The 25,809-nt window shown below is 40.0% G+C and overlaps 2 protein-coding genes across 5 annotated transcripts; one reads left to right on the top strand and one right to left on the bottom strand.

Moving 5' to 3' along the window:
- Positions 1-1,936: 1,936 nt before the first annotated feature.
- LOC143885009 (putative pectinesterase 68) lies at positions 1,937-6,004 on the top strand. Of its 2 annotated transcripts, none has more exons than XM_077388949.1 (5): positions 1,937-2,312; positions 2,441-2,630; positions 2,940-3,146; positions 4,665-4,903; positions 5,679-6,004. In XM_077388949.1, the coding sequence occupies exons 1-5, from the start codon at positions 2,041-2,043 to the stop codon at positions 5,833-5,835; spliced, it is 1,065 nt and encodes a 354-aa protein (XP_077245064.1). In that variant the 5' UTR covers positions 1,937-2,040; the 3' UTR covers positions 5,836-6,004. The 2 variants fall into 2 exon arrangements, with proteins under 2 accessions (XP_077245064.1, XP_077245065.1); XM_077388950.1 differs by lacking the exon at positions 5,679-6,004 and adding an exon at positions 5,244-5,664.
- Positions 6,005-8,082: 2,078 nt separating this feature from the next.
- On the bottom strand, positions 8,083-25,315 carry LOC143885008 (uncharacterized). Of its 3 annotated transcripts, XM_077388947.1 has the most exons (4): positions 24,629-24,831; positions 22,600-22,690; positions 8,833-10,418; positions 8,083-8,377 (listed from the first exon to the last, which is right to left on the bottom strand). In XM_077388947.1, exons 1-3 carry the CDS (start codon positions 24,697-24,699, stop codon positions 8,871-8,873), a joined length of 1,710 nt encoding a protein of 569 aa, XP_077245062.1. In that variant the 5' UTR covers positions 24,700-24,831; the 3' UTR covers positions 8,083-8,377; positions 8,833-8,870. The 3 variants fall into 3 exon arrangements, with proteins under 3 accessions (XP_077245062.1, XP_077245061.1, XP_077245060.1); XM_077388946.1 differs by lacking the exon at positions 22,600-22,690 and having other exon boundaries at positions 8,083-8,372; positions 24,629-25,315; XM_077388945.1 differs by lacking the exon at positions 22,600-22,690 and having other exon boundaries at positions 24,629-25,314.
- Positions 25,316-25,809: the final 494 nt, after the last annotated feature.

The following is a 25,809-nucleotide window of genomic DNA, read 5'->3' as shown; positions in this document are numbered from 1 at the left end:
AGGCCTCGGGCTATGGATGGCATGGTGATGAGTAACATGGGTCCCATTAGTACCGCTATCTCCCATTTAATAAAAATTAAATCTCTCTCCCATGGGTGGGACTCATCATTTTACAACACATATTTTGATAAGGCGAGGTCCATCATTTCACACCCATGGATATCATGGGCAGCCCATCATTTTGCATCATACGCTTTAATATGGTAGGGCCCACGATCTTCACCCAAATGGGCCAAATCCATGCACAAAGTGGGCCCCATCCATAGGGTGGGCTCCCTATTTTACACCTATGTTTTGATGGTGTGGGCCCCATTATTTTATACCCATCTATAGCATGGGGGAATCCTAAGCTTCTTGCAAAATTCAAACAAGGCCTCTGTATACGTGGGGACTTCCTTTATACACGCCCTGTCCTCGTATCATCTCTCCCGCACCCTTACCAAAATAACGAAAGTTAGGTATCCTTGATTCCTTCTTTACCGGCGTTAAGTCGCCTGGATCTGCGAGAATTTGTCGGGACCCGCAACTAGTTCACTGGCATGCTGACCATGCTCTCAGAGAAAAAAAAAACGTTTCTCACTGTATTGGACATTTGGACCTACTACTGACGTTTTTTTTTTACCGTTTCCCAAAAGGGCACTGCCTAAAGAGTCCAACAAGGTAGGCCCCGCCCAACTCTAGGGGCATATTCGTCATGTAGAAAATTCCAAAGTACACCCGTTTCCGTTTCCTTCTCCCACAGGAACTCATGTCGGGTTTGGTTTTCGTCTCTTGTGGGAATCTTTTTCCAACGTTCGAGAAATATAAAGTATTTCGAAATGTCACACCACAAAATAACAAAATAATTAACGCCATGCTTATGCCATTCTCCCATTCATTTCAGCCACACACAGTGCAAAACGAACAGTTTGTTTCATGATAGTGTTGGGAGATGACCGTTGGAGCCGAATCTAAGCCACCAAGTACCTGCACGGCTCGGCTCATCTTTCTTCATTTTTTTGTCCCCTCTGTTTCCAAATTAAGTTGCCTCCTCCATTCCTCACACACCCACAAAAAGCTCAAAAGGTTGTGTAAATGCAGTCATCTTTACAAAGAGAAAAAGGGGTTGGGAATATCAATTCTCTTTCTGAAATGTTCTTTAATTGTAGGTTGGCTTTTACTATTTGCCCTTTATTGGGTGGACTATTTAGAGACATCACTGCCTCTCTCTCTCTCTCTCTCTCTCTCTCTCTCTCTCTCTCTCATGGGTGGAAGTAAGAAACTAGGGCAGTGTTTCAGATAGTGGTCAAAAGTCTTTTGTTGATGAAATGGGTGGGGTTGTTGATTTGAATCAGTTTTTTGAGTTATGGCATCTAATGGTGGGGCCCACCACTTGAAAGATCTAGATCATGCTGATCTAATGCTGGTACAGTTAGAGAATCGGGTAGCACTCTTTGACAGCTGCATCTTACAGTACCATCGCCCTTTATTAAGTGAGGCGCTGTTCCTTTTGGATTCTGAAAATCGATTTTGGGTCAAAAGCTGATTATTGGACTCCAAATTAAGCACAATTTTGATATCAATAATCAGTTTTGGACCCAAATCGATTCTGAACGTCTAAGGTCCTGTTCATTTAGATTCTCACAATTGATTGTGAGCCCCAAACCGATTATATATTGGACTTAATTGAACATAATTTTGAGTCCAATAATCGGTTTGGGGCCCACAATTGGTTGTCACAATCTAAAACAAACAGGGCGTAAGTAATCTTTACCTCTAGTAAAGTCAGTCACAACTCACAAGCTCAAAACTGAGTCCAACTAGAGCCTAGTCAAGCCGAGCTGGCTCAGTTTAAACGACCGTTGGGCCGACAATTCTCCACAAGAAAAAACAAACATTAAATGCTCTTGTCCATTCTATTCTACCTGGACTCAGACTCCTTTTTAAAGTTCCTAGAAATCCCTTAACATTTCAACCAAAAAAATCCTTCTCAGTTCTCTCCCCAATATACAACTACACATTCCTCCTTCTCTCTTCAATCATTCTCAAAATATTTATTAAATGGCCCATCTCAAGACCCACATCTTCTTCTTCCCCTTCCTCTTTAGTTTATTACTACACAGACAAGTGCAATCCCTTCCTACTGATGGTTATGACTTCAATGTAACCACCACCAAGCACAACCCCAACTGGGTTGGACCCACCGGTCACCGTCTGATTACCGTCGACGCTCGCGGTACCGGAGACTTCCTCTCCGTCCAAGCTGCCGTGGAAGACGTGGCAGAAAATAACAGCAAAAATGTCACCATACTGATAAATGCCGGCTACTACTTGTAATAATAATATACTGAATTGTCATTTTTTTCATGTTATGTGCAATTTCCATTAATGGGTCTTGGTTTTTGTATAATTTGGTGTTTTGGGTATTCATGTTTTTTTTTTTTTTTTGAGTTTTTGACAGAGAGAAAGTTGTGATTCCTGCAACAAAGCCTTATATTACGTTCCAAGGGGCGGGGCGAGATGCTACGGTGATTGAATGGCACAACCGGGCATTGGATCGAGGGCCTAATGGCCAACAATTACGCACTTATAATACGGCTTCTGTTACTGTTTTTGCTAATTTTTTTACTGCTAGAAATATCAGCTTCAAGGTAACTAATTTTTTTACCCATTAGATTTTATATCACGTCGCCATGGTAGCCTAAACCAATGTATCTAAAATGGCATAACTCATGATCTCGTGTATTCATTTTAGTTGCTTTTGTTCCATCCTCTTAAATTCTCATAGAAACTTTAACCGAGAGGACCAAAACAAACTGGTAGCTAAGCGAACCACCTTGTGCAGAGTCGGTTAGGATTTGCTTTGGCCACGTTTTGACCCACATTCGCGTTTTGAAACACTGCATTATATAATGAAGAGTAGAATTGTTAAGGTGGCTAAGAGAATTGAATGCATGCAGAACACAGCTCCGGCGCCAATGCCCGGCGTGGAGGGATGGCAAGCAGCTGCATTCCGTATATCGGGAGATAAGGCTTATTTCGGAGGCTGTGGCTTCTACGGCGCGCAAGATACTCTCTGTGATGATGCTGGACGCCATTACTTCAAGGAGTGTTACATCGAAGGATCCATCGACTTCATATTCGGCAATGGAAGATCCATGTACAAAGTATGTATGATATCTATACATGGCATGTAAAGAAAAACCCACTTCGATTTTTTTACCAGGAATTTATCTTGGACCCGACACCTTAAGAAAAAAAAGGGCGGCCCAGTGCACGAGGCTCCCGCCATTGCGATGTCTAGGGAGGGCTAGAACGCAGCCTGATCCGACATCTTAAATTTTATTAATAAGAATAAAAGATACAAGAAAATGACATAAAACAAAATCTAAGCAGTAAACCCCTTCTTCCTTATAAAGATTACGACATGAATACACAGTTGGTCTCATCTAGCATCTCCTCTAGAATCCTTTGGTAGGCTGGTCCAATCCTAAAAGACCGAGTTTATGCTTGTGTCGCAAGCATAATATGCAAGTTGTCTAAAACGAGATTACATTTCCTATTCATATTTCTTTAAATATATAATGAAGGAAGGGTGCTTCAAGAAAAGCAAGAGCATGTCCATGGCTCTGTATCGGGAATGATGGCAATAGAAAAACTAGGGTTTAACAACCGGCCCTATATGTTTTGCTAGATTGATATTGTGTTAAACTTCTTTTCTTCCACATGCCACTGCATCAGTTGTAGTCATTTAAAAGCTAGATGATATTTCCACTCCCTTGTCCATCATTTTTTGCCCCACTTTGTTTGTCTTTTCCAAAAGTTGGTTGCATTTCCTACCCATTTTCACTTGTCTTTTATGAAAATAAAGCCATTTTCAGGAAAGAAAAAAACAGACAAAGGGTTGAAATGGTGGGGAAAGGGGGTGGAGATATCATTTCTCTTCTTAAAAGCACTCTGAACTTTTGCACTGTTTTCTGTTTGGTGGTTGCTTGGACTCTGCACTCCTTTCCTCAAGTTTTATACTAAGCAAGAGGTGGTTAATTTACGTTCGCTCTAAGGTGGGGGACATAAAGCCCCATGCACCAATTATGAAACCTCTTTTGACTCACAAAGTCCTCGTGATTGTTGGGGAATTTTGGTGGGGCCTTGCAGCGTAATCACATGGGCTTATTATTGGGTGGGCCCTTCGGTTCTTACAAACAATTATTTCTTAGACATTTTTGAAGAAGACGGCGTGATTGGCCAAATGATATATTCGCCCCCTTTTTCTTTCCGGGCCACCCTGATTTGCCGCTATATCTTTGAAGAAGGCCTATGATTGATCAACTTTGATGCTGCCCACATCATCACATGGGCTATTATACTGAAATGATATGTTCACCTCATTTTCTTCGTGGGCCCCTTTAGTGTTTTTTGATGGGGCCCACATCATCACATGGGCTATGATGGTGGTGAAGTGATATATTCACCCCCATTTTCTTTTCTGGCCCCACTCCCTTTAGTGTATCTATGACTATTCTTTTTACACTACAAAGGAGTGGCCCAGGGAAGAAAAGGGGGCGAATATATTATCATTAGCAGTGGACTGGTGGGTGAGCTGTAGAGAAGTTCCATGGCCCATTTTGATTCTCTCCGTCATTATAAAAGAATCAATCCCTGTTTTGTGATAATTTTGATGACAGGATTGCGAGTTACACTCGATAGCCACAAGGTTCGGTTCGATAGCAGCACATGATAGGAAGTCTCCCAATGAGAAAACGGGCTTCGCTTTCGTGGGCTGCAGGGTGACAGGCACCGGCCCACTTTACGTGGGCCGCGCCATGGGCCAGTACTCTCGGATCGTCTACTCCTACACTTATTTTGATGATGTTGTCGCAACGGGTGGATGGGATGACTGGGATCACACCAGTAACAAGAACAAGTAACTCATCTCTCTCTCTCTCTCTCTCTCTCTCTCTCTCTCTCTCTCTCTCTGTATACATGAAGACATTTTTTAAGGGAAGTGATATATTCGCCCCCTTTTTTCTACTTGGGACAGCCCCTCTAATGTATAAGAGGGGGTCCACTTATTAGTGATCCAAACCATTTATTTTAGTTGCTGGACTCAAAAATCAGTTTGGATTCAAAAATCAATTCCCAAAATTAATATCCGTCCAATGGTGGTGGCTTTTTTGCACTCCCAATTTTTTTAAAATTGCACAAACTCATATTGTCTTTTATTATTTAAAGAGCTGTCAAAAGTTATTACCATTTCCAACCAGTGTTTAAAAATGCGGATGTGATGCGGAGCGCGGCCAAGGAAAATCCTTGTTGACTCTGCGCGGACGCGGCCAAGAACGCGGCTGACGCGGCCATAACTCGGGAGAGTCGAAAGAGTTTATTGACTCTGTAGGACAAAATGCGGAATGCAGATGTGGTGCAACGCGGAACGCGGCCAATGCAAAAAGGAGTCGACTCGGGGGAGTTCCTTGTCGAGTCAAGGAGTTTTTAAACACTGTTTCCAACAACTCTCAGAAGCCGATTACAAAATAAAAGACAAGCTGAGTTTGTGCAATTATTAAAACATGGCAGGGGCATTGCCCATGTTTGAGCAGGGAGGGTAGTTTGAGAACACTACATATTATCTTTCCCTACAGATCACAAATTTACAACTAAACACACTAATACTTTTCATTTTATTGGTTTTTTGGGGGCAGGACCGTGTTTTTTGGGGTGTACAAGTGCTGGGGGCCTGGAGCTGCAGCGGTGCGTGGTGTTTCATGGGCTCAAGAGCTCGACTACGAGACAGCACACCCTTTCCTAGTCAAGAGCTTCGTCAATGGAAGGCACTGGATTGCCCCTTTCGACGCTTAATCCCCATTCCTTTATATCTCTCTTCAAATTCGTTCATTTCCTTTTTCTTTTCATTTTTTTTTTTTTTTTGATTGGCAAGCTGGGGAAATTTCAGTTATTATTATTGTCCATAAATTTCTTTGCCATCACGTCCATTTTTAATTTTAGCCTCACACTATTTATGTTGTTCATTTTAAAATTCCAACTCTCTCTCTCTCTCTCTCTCTCTCTCTCTCTCTCTCTCTCTCATAAATTGCATATATTGAGGGGCCGTTTGGATATGCGGATTTTAGAATTCAGGTTTTTAGTTTGAAAACAGTGTAAAAGACGGTTCACGATCAAGCTGTTGCATGCTGTCTGGCAGCATTTCTTGGATTTTAACTGAGAAATTCTGGTTTTAAAAATCTCTCTTGCATCCTAAGATTTCTAAAACCTGGAAATATGGGAGGATCTGCTACTCTCTTGCTGACGGAAAGAAGGGCCAAAAGTCAAAAACGACGGTTGGTCCGCTTCTTCTCTTGTCTCTTAGCTACAATTTTGAAGAAATCCTGGATTCTAAAATCTCCGTATCCAAACGGCCCCTGAATGATTGATCCCAGGAAATGATATTCCCCACCCCCTCTGACGGATAAAATCTCCCCCCCCCCCCCCGGGGGCGATGCCACTTGTAAGGAAAGGGGGGCAATTGCCCCCCTTATTTTTTGGAAAAAATATATATATGCCTTTAATTTTTTAATATATTTTTATACTTGCCCCTTTTTAAAAAATATGCCCCCCTTTCCAATATCCCTAAGATAGAAAATAAGTTTAAAATTTTAATGTTACTATTTTTATCTCCCTTCTTTGTGCAAAATTTACTATAATTTTTGCCCCCTTGTGAAAAATTTTAGATAGAAATTTTTTCTATCTTAATTTTAAGATAGATAAAAAATTACTATAATTTTTGCCCCCTTGTGCAAAATTTCTGGCATCGCCGCTGCCCCCCCCCCCCCCACCCCACCCTTAATCGTTTCTGTGAGACTGGTTCACTGCTTGAGGATAAGTTCACCCCCTTTAACGTTTTCTTTGCCTTTAAAACTTAACTACCGTTTAAAGGGGGGGTTTTATCCGTCTGGGGGCACTCCCCCGTTTTGATAATAGTACTCCAGATTGTACTCCCCTAAATTAAATGTAAAAGACTTGGAGCATTTTTACAAGGCTATTGATATTCGCACTACCATGTTTTAATAATTCCACAAACTCAGCATATGTTTTCTTTTTTAATTGGCTTCTGAGAGCATTTTGGCAACTGTAATAACCTTTAACAGCTGTTTAAACAATAAAAGACCATATGAGTTACTGTAATTCTTAAAACATTCTAGTGCCAACATCACTAGCCTTTCAGAATTGTAATAACCCATTATGTTAAGGCTCTCATATGTATAAGAAGGTTGCCGATACCGATGTGTAGAATCGACCAATATATTGCAGTATTGAAAACCATGTATTAAATTATTTTTTTAAAATCAACTTTAGAAGTACAAGAAATGGAGTGCCATTATTGAAACAAGGGAGTGCAGATATTAAATTCCCCCGAATTAGTTGTTAATTACTTGTTAGACGCTGTTAAAAAATCCCAGCAGTGCAGATATCAATTACCCTCTAATTAGGGATCACTTTTTCATTGTTCAAAAAAATCAGCAAAGGCACGATTTTTGGCCTAAACGTCCAATTTGTAGCCGTTAAATAGATGGCTAAAATTTTTAAAAAAACAAGGGAAAACTACTAAACCCCCCTACATGGCTGCACGAAAACTTGTCTTCCAATTTCAAATTGGAGGCTTAGAACCATCTGATGGGTGCTGACTTTTGTCGTAGAACCATCGGATGGGTCTCAAGTCATGGAACCATCAGTCGAGGATAGATTGTAACAAGGCCTAATGTATGAACGATTTGGACCATTGTACTAGTGGACTCACTTGGACTTTTGCCCAGTTATATGGGGTTTGGGCAAGAGGAAACAAAGAGTTGATTTTTCTGGGCCCCAGTTTTATGGATGTGATGTTGGTCACCCAATGATGGTCCTCTAGATCAACAGTTGAGATTTATCCATATGTCCCATGTAGGACCCTGATCGATAGTTAGGATTCAATCTTAACAGTGACGATCCTAACTATCTAATTAGATTGGATAGTTTTAACACAGACCCACATACACATTCCCCTCATTCTAAGCCTTGATCAAAAGAGGGATGCCTATTAACTAGTCTGTTTTTCTCTGTCCAACAGTCTTGTCGACAAGTAAATGAAATCTCCATTCAAGAAATCCAGTAGAGGCAATTACAAGTTACAAGTTACAACAACAACAACACCACCAAGGCTTGTAAATCCAGAACCTCCCACACAACCTCTTTCCATGAAACATAAGCTTCCATCTACAACCCACAAATCTTTAGGACAGAAAGATCAAAGTTCTCACTCAAGTATCTCAACCCACCACAATTGAAGCTTTCAGAAATGAAAGAAACTGGTAAGAGTTGTGCATTCTAAATCCATCACTTCTTCAACCGTTTCTTTGAACCTGCACTGAAAAAAGGAGGGAAAATAAAACAGAGAGATAAACCAAATGCTAAAAGATGTTTGAACTTTAAACCAAGCCAACATTATAAGAACAGCATTGCCTCATCCCTAAACAGGGACGGAATTTGAGCTCAGCCATGTATAACTGGAGTCCCATTTCATGTCATGTCCAATCCATCTCCCCCACCAATAATGGGAAAGGGACAGACCTTTTTTCATAAACTAGTACTTCCAATCATTAGCATTAACCCATACAGCACTAAAACAAAGAGTAAGGTTACTTGAGAATGGACATAACTGTCACAGTTGCTTATAACATGAATGAATGTTCCTTGACCAAAACAAAGACAATAACTGGAGTCTGCATGCTAAAATTTGTACCCTAATATTGTCTTCGAAAACAAAAAAGAGAACTTGCAGTGTCTGCCAAAGAAAACTTAATGATCAATAAGAGTCCTTACCACCTCTACTGCAAATCTAAGTCCTGATTGGTTGGTTCCTACATGTTTGAACCAGGCTCTTCTACTTTAGTCACGACAACCATCTCGGCAGAGGAAACTCCATACTCCATAATTGGGACGGCGTGGTCAGGCTCTTCTACTTTAGGCACAGCAACCAGCTCGGTAGAGGAAACTCCATACTCCATAATTGGGAAGGCATGATCAGGCTCTTCTACTTTAGGCTCGACAACGACCTCGGCAGAGGAAACTCCATACTCCGTAGTCGGGAAGGCATGCTCAGCTCCCATCTTAGTATCCTTTGATTCGGGGATCGGGTTATCAGGAGCTGACGTGAACTCCATTGCTTCAGACTCTGAGATGGCATTTTGGTCTCCAGCCTTCATTGTAACGGCATCTTGACCTTCAAGATTAACAGTGTTTTGGCCTTCAAAATTCTTCATAACATTATTTTGGCCTTCATGCTCAACAGAAACCGATGGTTGATTTTCAGGTTCAGGAATAACTTCTTTAGGCTCTTCATTTGGTTGAGCTTGATTGAACTGATAGCTTGCTGGTGGTGGGCCCTGATGCTCATAAGCTGTCTGTTGGACAAGAGGATCGTGGCCTTGAGAACCATACATCACTAATGGAATATGGACTTGAGGGATAAGGACTGGTTCGGCGTGAGGCATGTATAAAGAATGAAGGCCCAAGGGCCTATGATAACCTGGATGGAATTGTGATCGTTTAACCCGAGAAGTGTGCTTTTTACCTGCCAGATGAACTTCAAACACAGCCTGTGTGTCACACGTAACATGGCACAATTCACAGTACATAGGTAATTCCTTGGGCTGTTCTGGGTTGTTTCTCATGTCCGACATTCTCATACGCTTCCCACCGCGACCGAATTTCATGTTCCGCTTGGGAGCGCGCCTCCTATCAAAGCTATCCGCCCTTGGCCTCCTTTCGGGTTCTCCACTCAGTTCCACCTTCTCAACCTCGGATTGTTCTACAGTTTGGTTTTGCTGTGCCGTTTCCGTTCCGTTATCATCGGTAGAGGCTGCAACAGACAAGTTTTCTTTGGTGGAGGCTTTGTTCTCTTCACCCACCTGGACATTCCCGGGCGGCTCTGGGACTTTCGCTTGGGATTCAGCCATAAGCTTTTTGTGATTTTGTAGCTCTTCATATCTCTGCAAGGCTTTTTTATGGCGCCTTCCATTCATGTGTTGTTCAAGGATCTCCAAGCTGTTGCAGTCAACCATACAGAGCTCGCACCAGGCAACCTGGGGAGGTCGCCGTGATGGTGCGGGCGGAGGAGCGGGTGCCTGTATTGAGGTCTTTGTATTTGTTGGTGTTTGTTCCACAGCTGGTTCGGCTGCTGGTGGGGCCGGTGGTTCAGATGAATGTGCTGGATGGAGTGATGGTGCTGCGAAAGAAGGTTGCGAGAATCGCCTACCACCACCTCTATTCGTGCGTCCTCTTCCTCGACCAGAGGGTGATCCGCTATCTCTATCTGGTCTGGGGTAGTGGGGTCCAAAATTACTTCTACCACCCCTGAATGTCCCACCACCCCTTCTACCACCACCCCGATACGGAGACCTTCCAACCTGCAGAAAAGGTCAAAAAGGTCTTCAAGAATTTAAGGATAAACAGACAGTTGCATGTTTGCTAAATGCTTAAATACTCAAAAAAAAAGGGAAAGAAAGAAAGGAAAAAAAGAACTAGTGTTGTTACCCCTGAAGGAAAAAAAAAAGCAGTATCCTCTAAAAAGGAACTCACCAAAATGGGCAACCATTGGGTTATAATGAGCAGGGCTTTAGCAATGTCTCATGCACTCGTAGACGAGGCAATCTTAAAATGACAAGCTACTGAATATTGCGTTGAAAAAGTAAAATGAAATACCAGAAAACATTAAAATGAAAACCGATAGTGGTGCCACTGAAACTTAACGGCCAATTCAAAAAATAGAAACCTAATAATTTCCTTCTGTTAAAGTATAAAAGATTAACATTAAATAATGCCATCTCCAACGGCTTAAGCTTTTGGAGTAATTGGCCGTTTAACATGGTATCAGAGCAAAGGTCTTAGGTCTAAAACTCCTTGATATTAAAAATCCACATGTAATGGTGAACCCAAAAGAGGCCACATGTGCCACGTGTAGGCGAACCATAAAAAAGAGGGGCCACACGTCAGGGGGAGTGTCAAAGTATAAAAGATTAAATAACACCAACTCCAACGGCTTAAGCTTTTGGAGTAAATTGGCCGTTTCACAACTTCAAATAGAGATTTGTGAAAATGGTTATATACATGTCTTTATACAAAATACCGGCAAAGGCAGCAAAGAGAACAGAAAACCTACTAAGGGATTTCCAATGAGAAGGAGGGAGGCTAACCGGAAGTTGAAACATCTCATTAGCTGGGAGGTGTGCATATTGAAGAAACATGGAGGTATTAAGATCGGTAGAATAAGATTGTGGAACAAAGCTTTTTTGGGAAAATGGCTTTAGAGATACGAGGAGGAGATGATGCATCATGGCAGAAAATTATTAGAGATGAGTATAAGGTATAAGCGAGGATGGGGGCATGGGGATTGGGAGAGCAGGAACCCGTGTTAGGAAAAGGTTCGGGGTGCATGGAAGTCTATTTGTGCGTCTAGACCCTTGTACGAGCCCTTCGTTAGATTTAGACTGGCAAGGGGAGTGGGTACAAGATTTTAGGTAGATCTTTGGTTTGACGAGTCCTTATTGTGCGATGCATTCTTTGACCTATACCTTTTAGCGACTTGATAGAGAGCGTAGAGACAGTGGGATGGTCTTTGCTAGCTTATTGGTCACCTTAGTTCCCATTATTGCCCTCACTCCAGCCTTGACTATGTAGACCCATGATACTAAAGGTTCCTTTTCTGTTTGCTCCTTTTTTCTCACGGATTGATAATGAAGGATAGAGCTGACATCCGCTTTACAAGAATGTGACCTATACCTTTCGCAGACATTATATCTGAAATTGGAGATCTTAGCTTGATTGCACGCCAGGAGTTTATTCATATGAAGAGGTCAGCAAACGACGAAGCGGAGAAGGAAGATACGGCGATTACAAGCCCTTCTCCGGCAGAAGGAAGTAGTAAGGTTGGGATGGTAGTGGTCTAGGCAAGAAGGGTTTTTTTTGGGATTAGGTGTTGTATACACTCTGTGGGATGTCTCGTCCCCACTGTATGTATTATGGCTGCTGTTTGTATTAAAAAAAGCAATGATAAATTCGCACCCCATGTAGGATAGTTCGCACCTCTTTAAGAGAAGGATATGAGGAAAACTTCAATTCACGTTAAGGGGGTGCGAATTATCTTACAGGGGATGCGAATTTATCATTGCCCTAAAAATTATCGTTATCTTTCAAAAAAAAAAAAAAAAAAACAAGAAACCTACCAATTTACTAGAAAGACGTGATACTGGAACTTTTTTTTTTTTTGAAAGATGACAATTTTCATTGATATTAGAAAGGCATTAGGGACCAGGGGTCCCGTCCTGCATTACAAAATACCAGTAAATTGGACTAGGCACCCATTCAAGACCAAGGAGAGATTATATTCCACCATACCATTACCTATCTACCCTATACAGTCCCAACGATTCCTATGGCCAACCTAAACACAAATCCTCCTCCAGCTAGTAACCCAAATATATAGCATCCCCCACAAAGATAATGCAATCAAACGTAAACCCCAAAAATCTCCTTCTCCAATAATCCTTGCAACTGTTCAAGGCCAAAAAATAAATCATCCCTTATAATCAGCACGCTTCCTAAGATCCAAAAGAAGACATTCAATTTCATTTTCAAGTTGCTCCTCAACCAAGGAGTCCGCGGAATCATCCTCCTTTCGATCCTCAACGCTGGCAACCCGTTTCCGGCTAATCAAAGCCTCTAATTTGTTAATCCCTGCCACCCTCTTTTCATCCCAATGAAGTGACCGTTCTTTCCTATCAACTCCCAGAAGCTTTGTGAATAGGGGGTGTTTATGTAATGACGAGTGGGATTCCTTCGCATTACGCGTACCTGAAATTTCGAAGAAAGTAGCCGGCCTCCTATTTGCTACCTCTTTAAAATATTTCCATTGTCTTTTATATATTCGTTTTTTCTCTTGGGGTTGGTAGGGACACAGACACCAACTTTTCACTGTAGACCATAGCTTTTACAGTTGATAAAACCTCCTCAGTTTCTAGCACCTCCAAGGGGCACTTCCTGCAAATTGGGGACGAAGGGGCGAGGTATCATGAGTCCCTGTCTTGGACATCCATTTTAGTGAGATACTTGTCCTTGGTTCTTTTCTTTGGTGGTAAAATAAACCCCATATTTTCTTCCTTCAATATAAGAGCCGCCGCCCAACTCCGAAAAAAACAAATGTCTTTTACACTTCACAATCACTTCCATCATTACCTTTCAGCAGCTACACTGAAACTTTTAATGTGAGAACACTGGACAAAGTACTAGGACAGGGTGATTTTCCAATAGCCAGGATAGTTAGCTATAATCAAATACCCATATTGAGGGAAAAAGTGATTCGAATGAATAGTAAACTGTAGAAGAAATGCTTGCCACACTGACATCAGGACTCATAGCTACAATCTGTTATAACAGACAGTTATCCTACTTCCGTTGGTGTTCCTCGACCACATGTATTAGGTCCCACTCAGGGGCAAGTCGACAAGCTCGTTCATGACTATGATTTAGCTAACACTTTGAATTTATTGCTGACACATGTGTCCTGCCGTGTCCTACACGACACCCGTGTCAACACTCCTTTGGACACTTTTAAATGTATTGCTATGAGTGTTAGACTTAATGTGGGTGTGTGAACACGTTTTTTTGATGTGTCAGGTATGACATTCTGTTTATTGTTGCAGATTGTATTTACCTCTTTTATTATCAACTCTTCTTTTATTATAAACTCTTTTTTAGCTCTTCTATAACTAATATTTGATGTTATATCATATTTACTTTCTATTTTAGCCATGTCCCCGTTTCTAAATTTTTGGGGTTTGCCTTGTGTCGACACACGACACTTGTGTCCTTGTCCACAAGTCATAGGTTCCTAATTACAAAATCCGAAAAAGCCAGCATCCTGACAAGTTCTTCTGCACTCCACCCTCTCATCAACTAATCTGGTTCCATTAAAGTCTTCCCAATGCCCCTTGGATTCAACCATCTTCTCCTGACATCATCCACCACCTCTCATAGCTACCTCCGTCCCATTATCAAAGATGGCTCATAGAAACCCTTGAAAGTCCATATCAAATTTCAGCTACCTTCTTGATCACTATTGACACTAAAAATCTCATAATGAATTCCTCAATTAGCTCAAAATCCGCACTATCCCAAGTAAAAAGAATCCCACGAGCGGTGCCAATCGCATCTAGAGTAGGTCCCAACTCGACACCCTATCTATGATAGGGCCCATCAAATGAATGCTTTGGATCCCCCCAAAAATGTGGGCCCACCTTGTTTCTGCACTCGAGCGCAGGAACAGTAACCTCTCTCTCTCTCTCTCTCTCTCTCTCTCTCTCTCTCTCTCTCTCTATATATATATATATATATATATATATATATAGAGAGAGAGAGAGAGAGAGAGACACACACACACACACACTAGTAAAAAAACCCATGCGATGCACGGGCCGACAAAGAACTGTACGGACCACGTCATAGGTTGATCCAAACCGTCTATGTGATGGAACACAACAATAAATAGGTTGTGCCCCAAAAATCATTTCCATAGGCTGATCCTAGCCCTCCAATCTATAGAGGTTTCCATAATTCCTCTTAAATCGGATGGTTAAGATCACCCTATAGATTTTTTATTAAAAAACCATAAAGGAGGGGGGTAAGATTGAAATTATGTGGCTTTAATGGGTGCTTTTGTTAAAAAGCATAAAGAAGGGGGTAGGATTGAAAATATGTGGGTTAAATGGGTGCATTTGTTAAAAAAACTCAAAAAACGTGATGTGTAATTCTCATAGAATTTTCAAAAAATTCTCTTTTTTTCTCTTCTGCTATATATATGAGGAAATGGTTTGTGAGTAGTTGCTCAGATAGCTTATTTGAGCATGGATTTTTACACCAAGGGTGGGCCCACATTTTGGGGGTGATCCTAAGCAGTCATTTGAAAGGCCCCATCATGGATGGGGTGTGTACCAAAAATCAGCTCCATTGGATCATCCTAGCCCTTCCATTTGTGGAGGGAAAAAATGGGCAGATTTGTGGACAAAATATCTGTCCATTTTTCCCTCCACAAATAGGATCACCCCCTCACCCCCAAAATGTGGGCCCACCCTTGTTGTAAAAATCCATGCTCAGGTAGCTATCTGAGCAGCTGCTCACAAACCATTTCCTCTCTCTCTCTCTCTCTCTCTCTCTCTCTATATATATATATATATATATATATATATATATATATATAGAGAGAGAGAGAGAGAGAGAGAGAGAGAGGAGTTTCTACACACTAGTGTAGATAAGTTATCTACACTCTAACTTAAAATACAGTATATATATGAGAGAGAGAGAGAGAGAGAGAGAAGAGGGGCAAAAAAGCACTCAAGCCACAAGATCAAAAACCATTTTAATGATATGAGAATATCCTTCCTTCACGAATTAATTTTCAAGAGAAAAGTCATTCAAGGCAGGGAAAAAACACCAACACAGACCATGAGTCTTGCAACACTGTTATACAACGCATGAAGAGAGACTTACCGACAAAAGGAGGTATGCTGGCCATCCGAAAATCAATCTAAAATTGAAAAAGGATGCATGTTGGGCATCCGAAATCAATCAAAATCTAAGATGGATACTCTGAATGGATAGATACGCTTCTTATCCTCAAAGAAGACTCTGACATTGGTCTCTCCACCTGTTCTCTAGAGCCCCCCAAACACCATCACTTCCTGTATCCGTTTACTAATAGGGGCCCCTATTAGTTAGTAAGTCAATGTTAGAGATAGAATATTCATTAAACTTACTGATTAAGGATGTGATAATGGCAGCATAGAGGAGTAATGGGATCGAAGGGATTCCTACGAGGGAAACATAAAGAGAGAAAGGAGCGACCATGTACCTGAGTAGGTCTAACATGATAGTTAATAGATTTTGCATTGATTTTCTGACAGCCTAGCCAAACTCTTCTACTCGTCATACTAACCTGGGATGAGACCCCAGTCGACGTTGGTGTTGTCCATCCATTGGAGATGGCTGCAAACTTTGTTGTATTGCTTTGAAAATTAACCATTGTGATAGGGTTATTTCTGTCACTATTTTTTGAATGGCATATTCTGTCACTTTCCACCGTTGTCTTGCTTAGGAACACAAAGTCCCATTTAAAAAGACATCATAATATAAATATGTGTGTGTGTGTGTGAGGAAATGGTTTGTGAGCAGCTGCTCAGATAGAGGGGGGGGGGGGGGGGCATTGTTTGGATGATCCACAACATTCATTTGATAGGTCCCTCCATGGGATCATCCTAACCCTTCAAACTGTGAAGGCAAAATATGGACAAATTTGTGAAGGTTTATACACGTCCATTTTTAATCGTAGGGTTGGGATGATCCTATAGAGCTGATTTTTTGGGCACACCCTATCTACATGAGGGCCTATCAAATTAATGATGTGGATCATCCAAATAATGTGGCCCCCCATGTTTGTGAGCTCTGCTCAGATAAGCTTATCTGAGCAGCTGCTCACTCTTATTTGAGCAGCTGCTCACAAACCATTTCCTCTCTCTCTCTCTCTCTCTCTCTCTCTCTCTCTCTATCTATATATATATATATATATATATATATATATATACACACACACACACACTAGTAAAAAACCCCGTGCGATGCACGGGCCGACAAAGAACTGTACGGACCACATAGGTTGATCCAAACCGTCCATGTGATGGAACACAACATAAACAGGTTGTGCCCGTAAAATCATTTCCATAGGCTGATCCTAGCCCTCCAATCTGTAGAGGTTTCCATAATTAAAAAAACATAAAGGAGGGGGGTAGGATTGAAATTATGTGGCTTTAATGGATGCCTTTGTTAAAAAGCATAAAGGAGGGGGTAGAATTGAAAATATGCGGGTTGAATGGGTGCCTTTGTTAAAAAAAGTCAAAAAAAGTGATGAGTAATTCTCATAGAATTTTGGGAGAAATTCAAATAAGTATCTCCTTCTCTTCTGCTATATATATATATATGAGAAAACGGTTTCTACACACTAGCTTAAAATACAGTGGAGGCCCACATTGATTGGGTGATCCAAACCATTCATTTGATTGGCCCTCACATAGATAGGGTGTCCACAAAAAATCAGCTCCATAGGATCATCATAACCCTTCAAACCGTGGAGGCAAAAAATGGACAGATTTGTGAAGGTTTATACACGTCCATTTTACCTCCACAAATCGTAGGGTTGGGATGATCCTATGGAGCTGATTTTTTGTGGACACCCAATCTATGTGAGGGCCAATCAAATGAATGGTTTGGATCACCCAAACAATAAGCCCTCCACTGTATTTTAAGCTAGTGTGTAGATAACTAATCTACACTTGTGTGTAGAAACCCTTCTCTCTCTCTCTCTCTCTCTCTCTCTCTCTCTCTCTCTCTATATATATATATATATATATATATATATATATATATATATATATATATATAGAGTTGATCATAAGTTTATGATCAGTAACGCAAATAAAACATGCTTATGATCAGTGATCAGAATAAATAAATTTTACTGTGTATAGACTATAGACAAAGTAACATTTCTCAAAAAAAAACATAGACTATAAAATAAGAACATAAATGAAACATGCCTATTATATGGATGGTATGTTGTGAGCCTTTTCCTACAAAACAGAAATGTTTCCAAAGGTAAAAAAAAATGTAATACATCATACAGCAGGGACCACCCATATCCAAGGTTTTGAATTTCGACCGAAATCCGAAATTTTGGGAGATTTGTATTTCGTCCGAAATTTAGGGCATCAAAATAGGTGGTTGAAAATTGACTAAATTGTAACGAAATTTCAAAAATTTCGCCCAAAATTTCGGAAAGATCGCATGCAGCACTCACATGCGATCGAAGTCGGAGAAATTTCTGGAAACATCGAATCTTTCCGCCAGATACTCACATGGGAACTGGGAAAAAGATAAGCACTTAAACTCATCTTAGATGATCCTAACCTTCCCATCTGCAGAGGTTTCTAATATTGTGCCATCTATATATCAAAAAGGTACTATCATCCAATGGGCATGAATTTTATGCCATGAACCATTTAAGTCGGGGCTCAACAAATGAACGGCTTGGATAATCTAATAATGTGAGTTGTGCTTGCATATACACGCGGAAACTAAGTAAAACTACTTTTAAATAGTGTCATTTCTGTATCTTTGATAATTGTGCTCTCATTTTGTATTTTATTATTTAATAAGCCGTCATTCCAATTCCCAAGAATACGAGAGTGCCCGAAATTTCGGTCGAAATTCCGGTAATTTCGGCCGAAATATTATATTAAATTTTAACTTAATTAGACAATCTGTTTCCCAAAATTTCGACCGAAATAATATACGGCGTATAATATTACTATTTTATTCGAATACAGTATTTCGACCGAAATTTTGATATTTCGGTCGAAATTTCGGTTTCGCTAGGGTCCGAAATGCGAAACGAAACCGAAATTTAAAACCTTGCCCATATCCACCCATGTCTAGGTTTACTGTTCATGATCCTGAAAAAACAAATGGTGATCTGGAAGATAAGCCTACCAGGCTGGCCCTAACATGGACAGGTTATGTTCAAAGAATTACACTGATTGGATGATCCTAATGCTCCTACCAATGGCAGGGCACATTTAAAATCATGGGGAAAATACACGGTGATGGACTACTGTACGAAAAGACCATCCAATCAATGTAGCTCCAAAAGCAATGTCAATCTAATAGCGGACTAGTAGAAGAAAGGACCCAAATTATTCAAAAAAGAAAAAAAAAAGAGAAAGGACCCAATCCCATGCAAAAGTTGTTCCGCATATAGGAGGGCCACCTCTGTAATTGTTAATGGAGACATTAGTGTCTGGCTAGCATGACTCGTTTCTTAACAAGATGAACAATACAAAGTTCATATGTTTAGGGGGTTGTTTCAGTGTTTCAAAATGAGGATGCGGCTCAAACGGCGGCCAAAGAAAATCATAGTCGACTCGGCATCATGTGGTCGAGTACTCGGTTGACAAGTACTTGGTTGACTCAGTCAAGGTTTTAAATTTCGGTTTCGTTTCGCATTTCGGACCCTAGTGAAACCAAAATTTCGACCGAAATACTGTATTCAAATAAAATAGTAATATTATACGCCGTATATTATTTCGGTCAAAATTCTCGAAATTTATTCAGGAAACAAATTGTCTAATTAAATTAAAATTTAATATTATATTTCGGCCAAAATTATCAGAATTTCGACCGAAATTTCAGGCATTCTTATATTCTTGGGAATTGGAATAACCTTTTGAAGACTTATTAAATAATAAAATACAAAATGAGAGCACAATTATCAAAGGTACAGAAATAACACTATTTAAAAGTAGTTTTACTTAGTGTCCGCGTGTACATGCAAGCACATAAATAATGCGGTGAGCTCACATTATTAGATTATCCAAGCCGTTCATTTGTTGAGCCCCGACTTAAATGGTTCATGGCACAAAATTCATGCCCATTGGATGATAGTAAACTTTTGGTATATAGATAGATGGCACAATATTAGAAACCTCTGCAAATGAGAAGGTTAGGATCATCTGAGATGAGTTTAAGTGCTTATCTTTTTCCCAGTTCTCATGTGAGTATCTGACGCAAAGATTTGATGTTTCCGAAAATTTCTCCCACTTTGATCGCATGTGAGTGCTGTATGCGATCTTTCTGAAATTTTAGGCGAAATTTCGATTGAGATTTCGAAAATTTTGTTACAATTTAGTCGAAATTTTAACCACCAATTTTGATGCCATAAATTTCAGACGAAATACAAATCTCCTGATATTTCGAAAAATTTCGTAGAAATAAGTTACCGTTTCGGGTTATTGCCATTTCGATTTCGGGTGGGACCGAAATCCGAAATTTCGGATTTCGGTCGAAATTTAAAACCTTGGACGTAGTAACAACTTGGGAGAGTCAAAGAAGTTTTTATTGCCTTTGTGGGACAAAAGGCGGAACATGGCCAAGGTAAAGGGGAGTTGACTCGGGAGATTCCATGATGACGAGGGGAATTTTTAAACTATGGACTGTTTGGGTGCAGCAAGGAAATTTTATCATGTGATAATTTTTCCACGGAAATTGAATTAGCAAACACAGGGAACTCATTTTACATAGAGATTTTGTTTTCTCCAAAATAAAAACTATTCTTTGTTTGCCATTCAAAAAAAATATTCTTTGTTTTCTAGGAAAATTGCAACCCCACTAGACCTTCGAATGCTTTTTTACATGCAAGATGTTGTATCCATGGAAAAAAACCATTAATTTTTTCCCAGGAGCCAAACGGCCCCTTAGAGGTGAAAAATACAAGGTCCATACATTTGCAGTTTTATTTTTTGAAGAATGTAACAAATTTTTTTTTTTTTGAATCGAAGAATGTAACAATTTTATTAAATAAATAGTTATTAAATAAACAGAAGCCATAATGCATTTGTAGTTTATTATATTTTCAATTCAAAAAAATGCCCAAATATTCAAATCAGCTTTTTAAATTTCTAAGTTCCACATGGTTGTGACAATGAAAGCTTGAATCTTATACAAATTCAACGTAAATTATTACAAAGCCAAAGTTTGGCTTTAACCACGGTGATTTAGCCAACTTCTAGGTCAATCAACAATTTTTTAGACACTACAAGAAAAAGTTATTTTGTCAATTTTATCATTCCAATCACTTCTTGGGAAATCCTAGCCACCCGCACATCAATCAACAAAGAGAGCCCTCGCATCACGCATCCAAAATGTAAGATAGAAGGCTTCTCATGCAGGCTTAGTTATCGATTATGTTTCGTTTTGGCCAATGGAACGAAACACCTAAACGAAACACTTAGGTGTTTCGGCTGTTTTAGCATTTCGTTTCAGAAAAGACGTTACGACCAGAGAAATTTTAAAAAAAATTTTAAAAAAAAATCTAAGAAAATGGAAAATTACTAGAAGAATATATAGATAAATAAAAGAAAGATAATTATTAGGGTTTAGATGAGTCTATATAGGGTTTAGGTGGGTTTATAGGTTTTTCATGTTTGCCTGTTTGGGAAGGAAAAAGGGAGTAAAATACCCTTCAAACAGATATAAAACGGTCAAAAGGTGAAAAACAAGGGTAAAACCAAAAAAGAGAAAAAATAGTCGTTAAGGGGTGAAACTGTAATTATTTTTTTTTAAAAAAATTACAGTTTCGGCCAAAATAATACCAAAACCGAACGAAATGATCGAAACAGAACGAAATTCTGGCCGAAACGGAACAGAACATGTTTCTGTTCCGTTTTTCGTGCCGAAAAGAAACGAAATTGATAACTAGGCATGCAAGTGCCCAATAGCCCTTGCGTATTCGACCCCAAACAAATTGGAAACCAACCCTTTCTTCCATTGGCGGAAGAATAAACAAGGGTATCCAAGAATAAACAAAGGTGATCCCTCAATATGTAACCACACTGAAACCATTGAAAAATGATCTCTAATGATTTCTAAGGTGGTCTTGGCCACAATCAACAAGGGAAGCCTCATAATAAAATATTAAAAAGAAAAAGAGTGATTGCATACCTATTTTGGAGAGGAATCTGGCGAAAGAGAGATAATTCATCATGGCAAAAGGAACTAGGGATCTCCCGAGACAACTTTCCTATTGGAAAAAATGGCATATTTTAGCAATTTTATGCCCTAAAGGCATACGTTAAGTTATGAGTATCAAGGGATGTCTCGGTTAGCTACTATAGCAAAAAGTTCAATTTCTTGATGCCAACCAACTAACAAATCCCTTCAAAATTTTGCATTCATTGTGGCTTCATGTCAACATAGCACTCCTCTTCAGGCAACACACGCACGATAGTTTAGACGTTGACTCCATGCAATGTGATACCCGAAGTCATGCACATACCGTTGTACCCTAATGTTGACACGCTATACTTATACATAAATGGTTAAATGAATAACAATCATTATGAATAATCTTGATTTCATCTAACAAGACATAAGTTTCCAAACGAAAATCATGGTTTGCAAACTTATCATGTTGACTCGAGAAGAGTTTCAAACTCGGCTCACGATCAATCCAAATCAAAAACTCATCTAACCCAGTATTGCGCAACATTACTCCATGGGTTGTTAAGGCTCGGACGAATTCTTGTAAAAATTGAGATGACCTGAACGAATTACGGAAAACCAAAGAGTAATGATTAGCACAATGTTCAAAAACTCACAACTCCCCCATAAGCCTAAGTTAGTCGACCAAGACAAATTTTTCATTGACTCAACCGAGTCGAACAAGTCAATGAAAAATCATGTAGATATTGGGAAATGAAGAAACAGCAAGTATATAGGAGTTTCCCATTGAGAAGTAGAGATTTTAAGAACTCATTGAGTACTTGTAGACGACTTGTCCTCGGTTACAGCCAAAACCAATTTGACTCAATCGAGTTCCAAATCAAACTGATGAGTTTTTGAACATTGATTTGGCATCACTTTTGGCTTTCATGATGATATTCGGTCATTCAAGTACATTATCACAATGCATCAAATAAAATAGATCAATACCTGTATTGTCGCAAGGGTAATTGGCTCATACTCTAGAGTTGATGAGGGAGATGTCTCCAAATTGATGAGGTATAAAGCCTTAATAGCCAACCTAAATCCCAAAGAGAGAATAAACATCTTGCTCAAAACAAACACCCTTAGAAAGATTCTAAAGAATATATCTCTAAAGAGATCCGAGCGGAATGGAGGGATGCACAAAGATTAAATTTTGTGTGATCTATTGTGCATATCCAGATGCGCACACCTTTTGCTATGGGCATACCAAATAAATCCATCAAGGGAGCAATATAAGACCCTAGCAAGTATTAATTTGGTTGCAAATAACTACATAGGATAGAGCCGCAAATTAAATCAAATGACTACAATCAAGCCCAAGAATGTGAGTTAACACGAATATTAACCCACTAAACCAGACAAATAAAGATATCATCTGACTTCATTCAGCTCTTTCCAAATGCATGGCATAAAGGTGCGCATAAGAAATATACACAACATAGAAAGCTCCACAGATAGTAGGCATCAATGTCATGGCACCTCCATTTGGCACATCACCCTATAGGCAAGATTGCATGAAGCTAGCCATGGTTGGATACATATACTCCTGAACAATCTATTTATAGAGTCCATGTTACCAAGGCTACAATGCCAAATTTTGATCTGAGGAGAGTAATTGGACAATAATAAGCTAAATTAGCGAAAATCATCTTTATGTCCCCAATTACACTTCCTACATGATCCTATCCAAGTGCCACAAGTTCTCTCCATATGATCACAAGTGATGTGACCTACATTGAACATTTATAGTACATCCAAAGGAAACAAACATCTTGAGATTTTGAAGACCAAAATAGTATTTGAAGTAAAAAAATACATTTCATTAGACTTAGACTGTTAGTCATAAAAAAATATTGCATATAAATGAAGAGGGCAGCAAGCAGCATATGGCTTTGAAGCCCCTATGACACCCTTATTAGCATAGTATGCTGGAGCAGCAAGCTATGGCTTTGAAGCCCCCTAAACGTAAGGCGCCTTACGTTTAGGGCGCTCGTGCTAGCCAACAAACAGGAAGCGAACTTACCATACTTGGAAGGACAAAGGATTCCAACTGATCTTGGCTTGTTATCTGAGAATGGAAGGAAGAGGGATACAAAGAGAAATTAAATCAAAACTCACATACCGCCTCATTTAAGAAAATGACCCAACTAGTAGGTACAGCTTTGGCATGGCCAAGCCTCAGGTTGAACCATGGTTTTAAATTTCGTCGAAAATCCAACCGAAATTTCACGAAATCTGAAATTTCGGATTTCCCAAATTCGGCTGAAATTTAGTGAAATTCAAAATTTTTTTTTTAAATAGTATTTTTCTGAAATTTCGGCTAAAATTTGGTAAATAATAAAATATTGCTTTTTTTGTACCAGATTTCAGCCGAAATTTTGTGATTTTGGCTGAAATTTCGATTGCAGCCAAGGCCGAAACCGAATTTAAATCCATGGGTTCAACACATCTTGATCAGTAGAACATGTACAAACTTCCGTAATTGTGGGTTGTAAATTACCTACCAAAACAACATCTAGCAGATGCATGCAGTAGTAATCTTGCTCAAAGAAAACAATACACTACAAGACGTGCACAATAAAAACCCAAATTAATACCACAACAGGCACAAATCAACCTCAAAGAAGAAGCTAAGAATGCATGGATGGAATTAAATAGATGAATCACGGAGATTCTAAGCAATCAAAACAATAAGACCAAATCATTGACCTTAAAATATAAAATAATCATAACCTTTCATGCATGAAAACTTTTATCTAAAGAAAAATCCAAAAATAATCACAAGGAAGGCAAATGATGATAACAAGAGTAAAAATAGAATAAAAATTGCATTCCTCCTAATCATGCATCCAGTCATTTAATTTGATGGAAGCATGAATGCAAACAAGAATACCAACCAAAACACGTTAGAGTTCCTATTAATCATACTTTCTGCCTATAAAAAAAAAATAACCAACACAAAATCGATCCTTACCGGGGGACGAAAATTGACAGGACCTGCGTGGTGGTGAGGCCCCACACCCATCTGCCCATATCCACCATCATTCTTAGGGGCCCACTGCCTCTCCTGCAACCCTACCATGGCCCGTTCCGCAGCGTCCATGGTCCCCGCGAACTGGGTGAGCTGCGATAACGCAGCCACAGCCGCGGCGGCAGCCGGATTAAGCCCAGGTGGGACCGGGTAAGAACTCTGTTGATCTTGAGGCAAATACACGTTTTGCTGACTGGCCGGAGCTCCGGAGAGAATCTGAGAAGCTTCCGGCGGGATTGAGATTCCGGGAGGTTGGAGGGTTGAGTCTGATTGAGAAGGTTGTTGGTAGGTGTTTGTGGCTGAGGCTGCAGCCGCGGCTGCGGCGTATTCGGGAGGGTAATAAGGGTAGGTTTGTTGTTGTTGTTGGGGGTTAGGGGCTGAATTTTGGTAAGATTGGGCGTAGGGATAATAGGGTTGGGTATTTTGATCGTAGGTAGCGTAGGTTTGAGAAGATTGATCTTGTTGTTGTTGGTGTTGGGCGACGATTTGTTGTTGTTGGGCTTCTGTGAGGGAGGAGAAATCCATGGCGGAGAAAAGAGGGATTTTTTTTTTCCTCTGCGAATTAGGGTTAGAAAGGGGTGGGGGGGGGGAGTTTTTTTTTTATTCTTCTCTCGCGGGGAGGAGTGATAAGAGAGGACGAACCGACGAAGAGGGTTCGATAATAGGCTCGGCTTGGGTTCGAATCGCGAGGGTTAGGTATTGAATATTGATGTTTTTTAGCGGGGTCTACATGTCATGCACTATGGATGGGATGTTCGTTTGATCATATGCAAGATCAACGGTCTTGATTACACATGAATGACCCATAGGGGAACACAAATGTTGATGATTAATTTTGGGCGATGATATTTTCACCCCACCCCCCGCATTAGACATGGGCCCCCTTATAAAGTGATTTGACGTCAAAAAAAAAAAACCGTTAAAGTTGCCCATTTTTCACGTCAAATCATGTTATAAGGGGAGCGTGCGTAAGCCCTTATAGTCCCGTATTTTTTTTAACTGTTGGACCACATCATAGGATGATCCAAACTGTCCTTGTGATGAGACACATCATAAATAGGTTGTGCCCCAAAAATCATCTCTATGGCCCTGTTCACTTGTTTTCTAGCAGCAGGAAAAGAAAA

Source organism: Tasmannia lanceolata, unplaced genomic scaffold (genome assembly GCF_043159265.1).
Source record: "Tasmannia lanceolata isolate RefF3 unplaced genomic scaffold, GAP_Taslan_0.1 ptg000008l, whole genome shotgun sequence".
Classification (NCBI taxonomy): Eukaryota; Viridiplantae; Streptophyta; class Magnoliopsida; order Canellales; family Winteraceae; genus Tasmannia; species Tasmannia lanceolata.
Note: the sequence above shows the minus strand (reverse complement) of the source record. Positions and strands in the feature narration are given on the sequence as shown.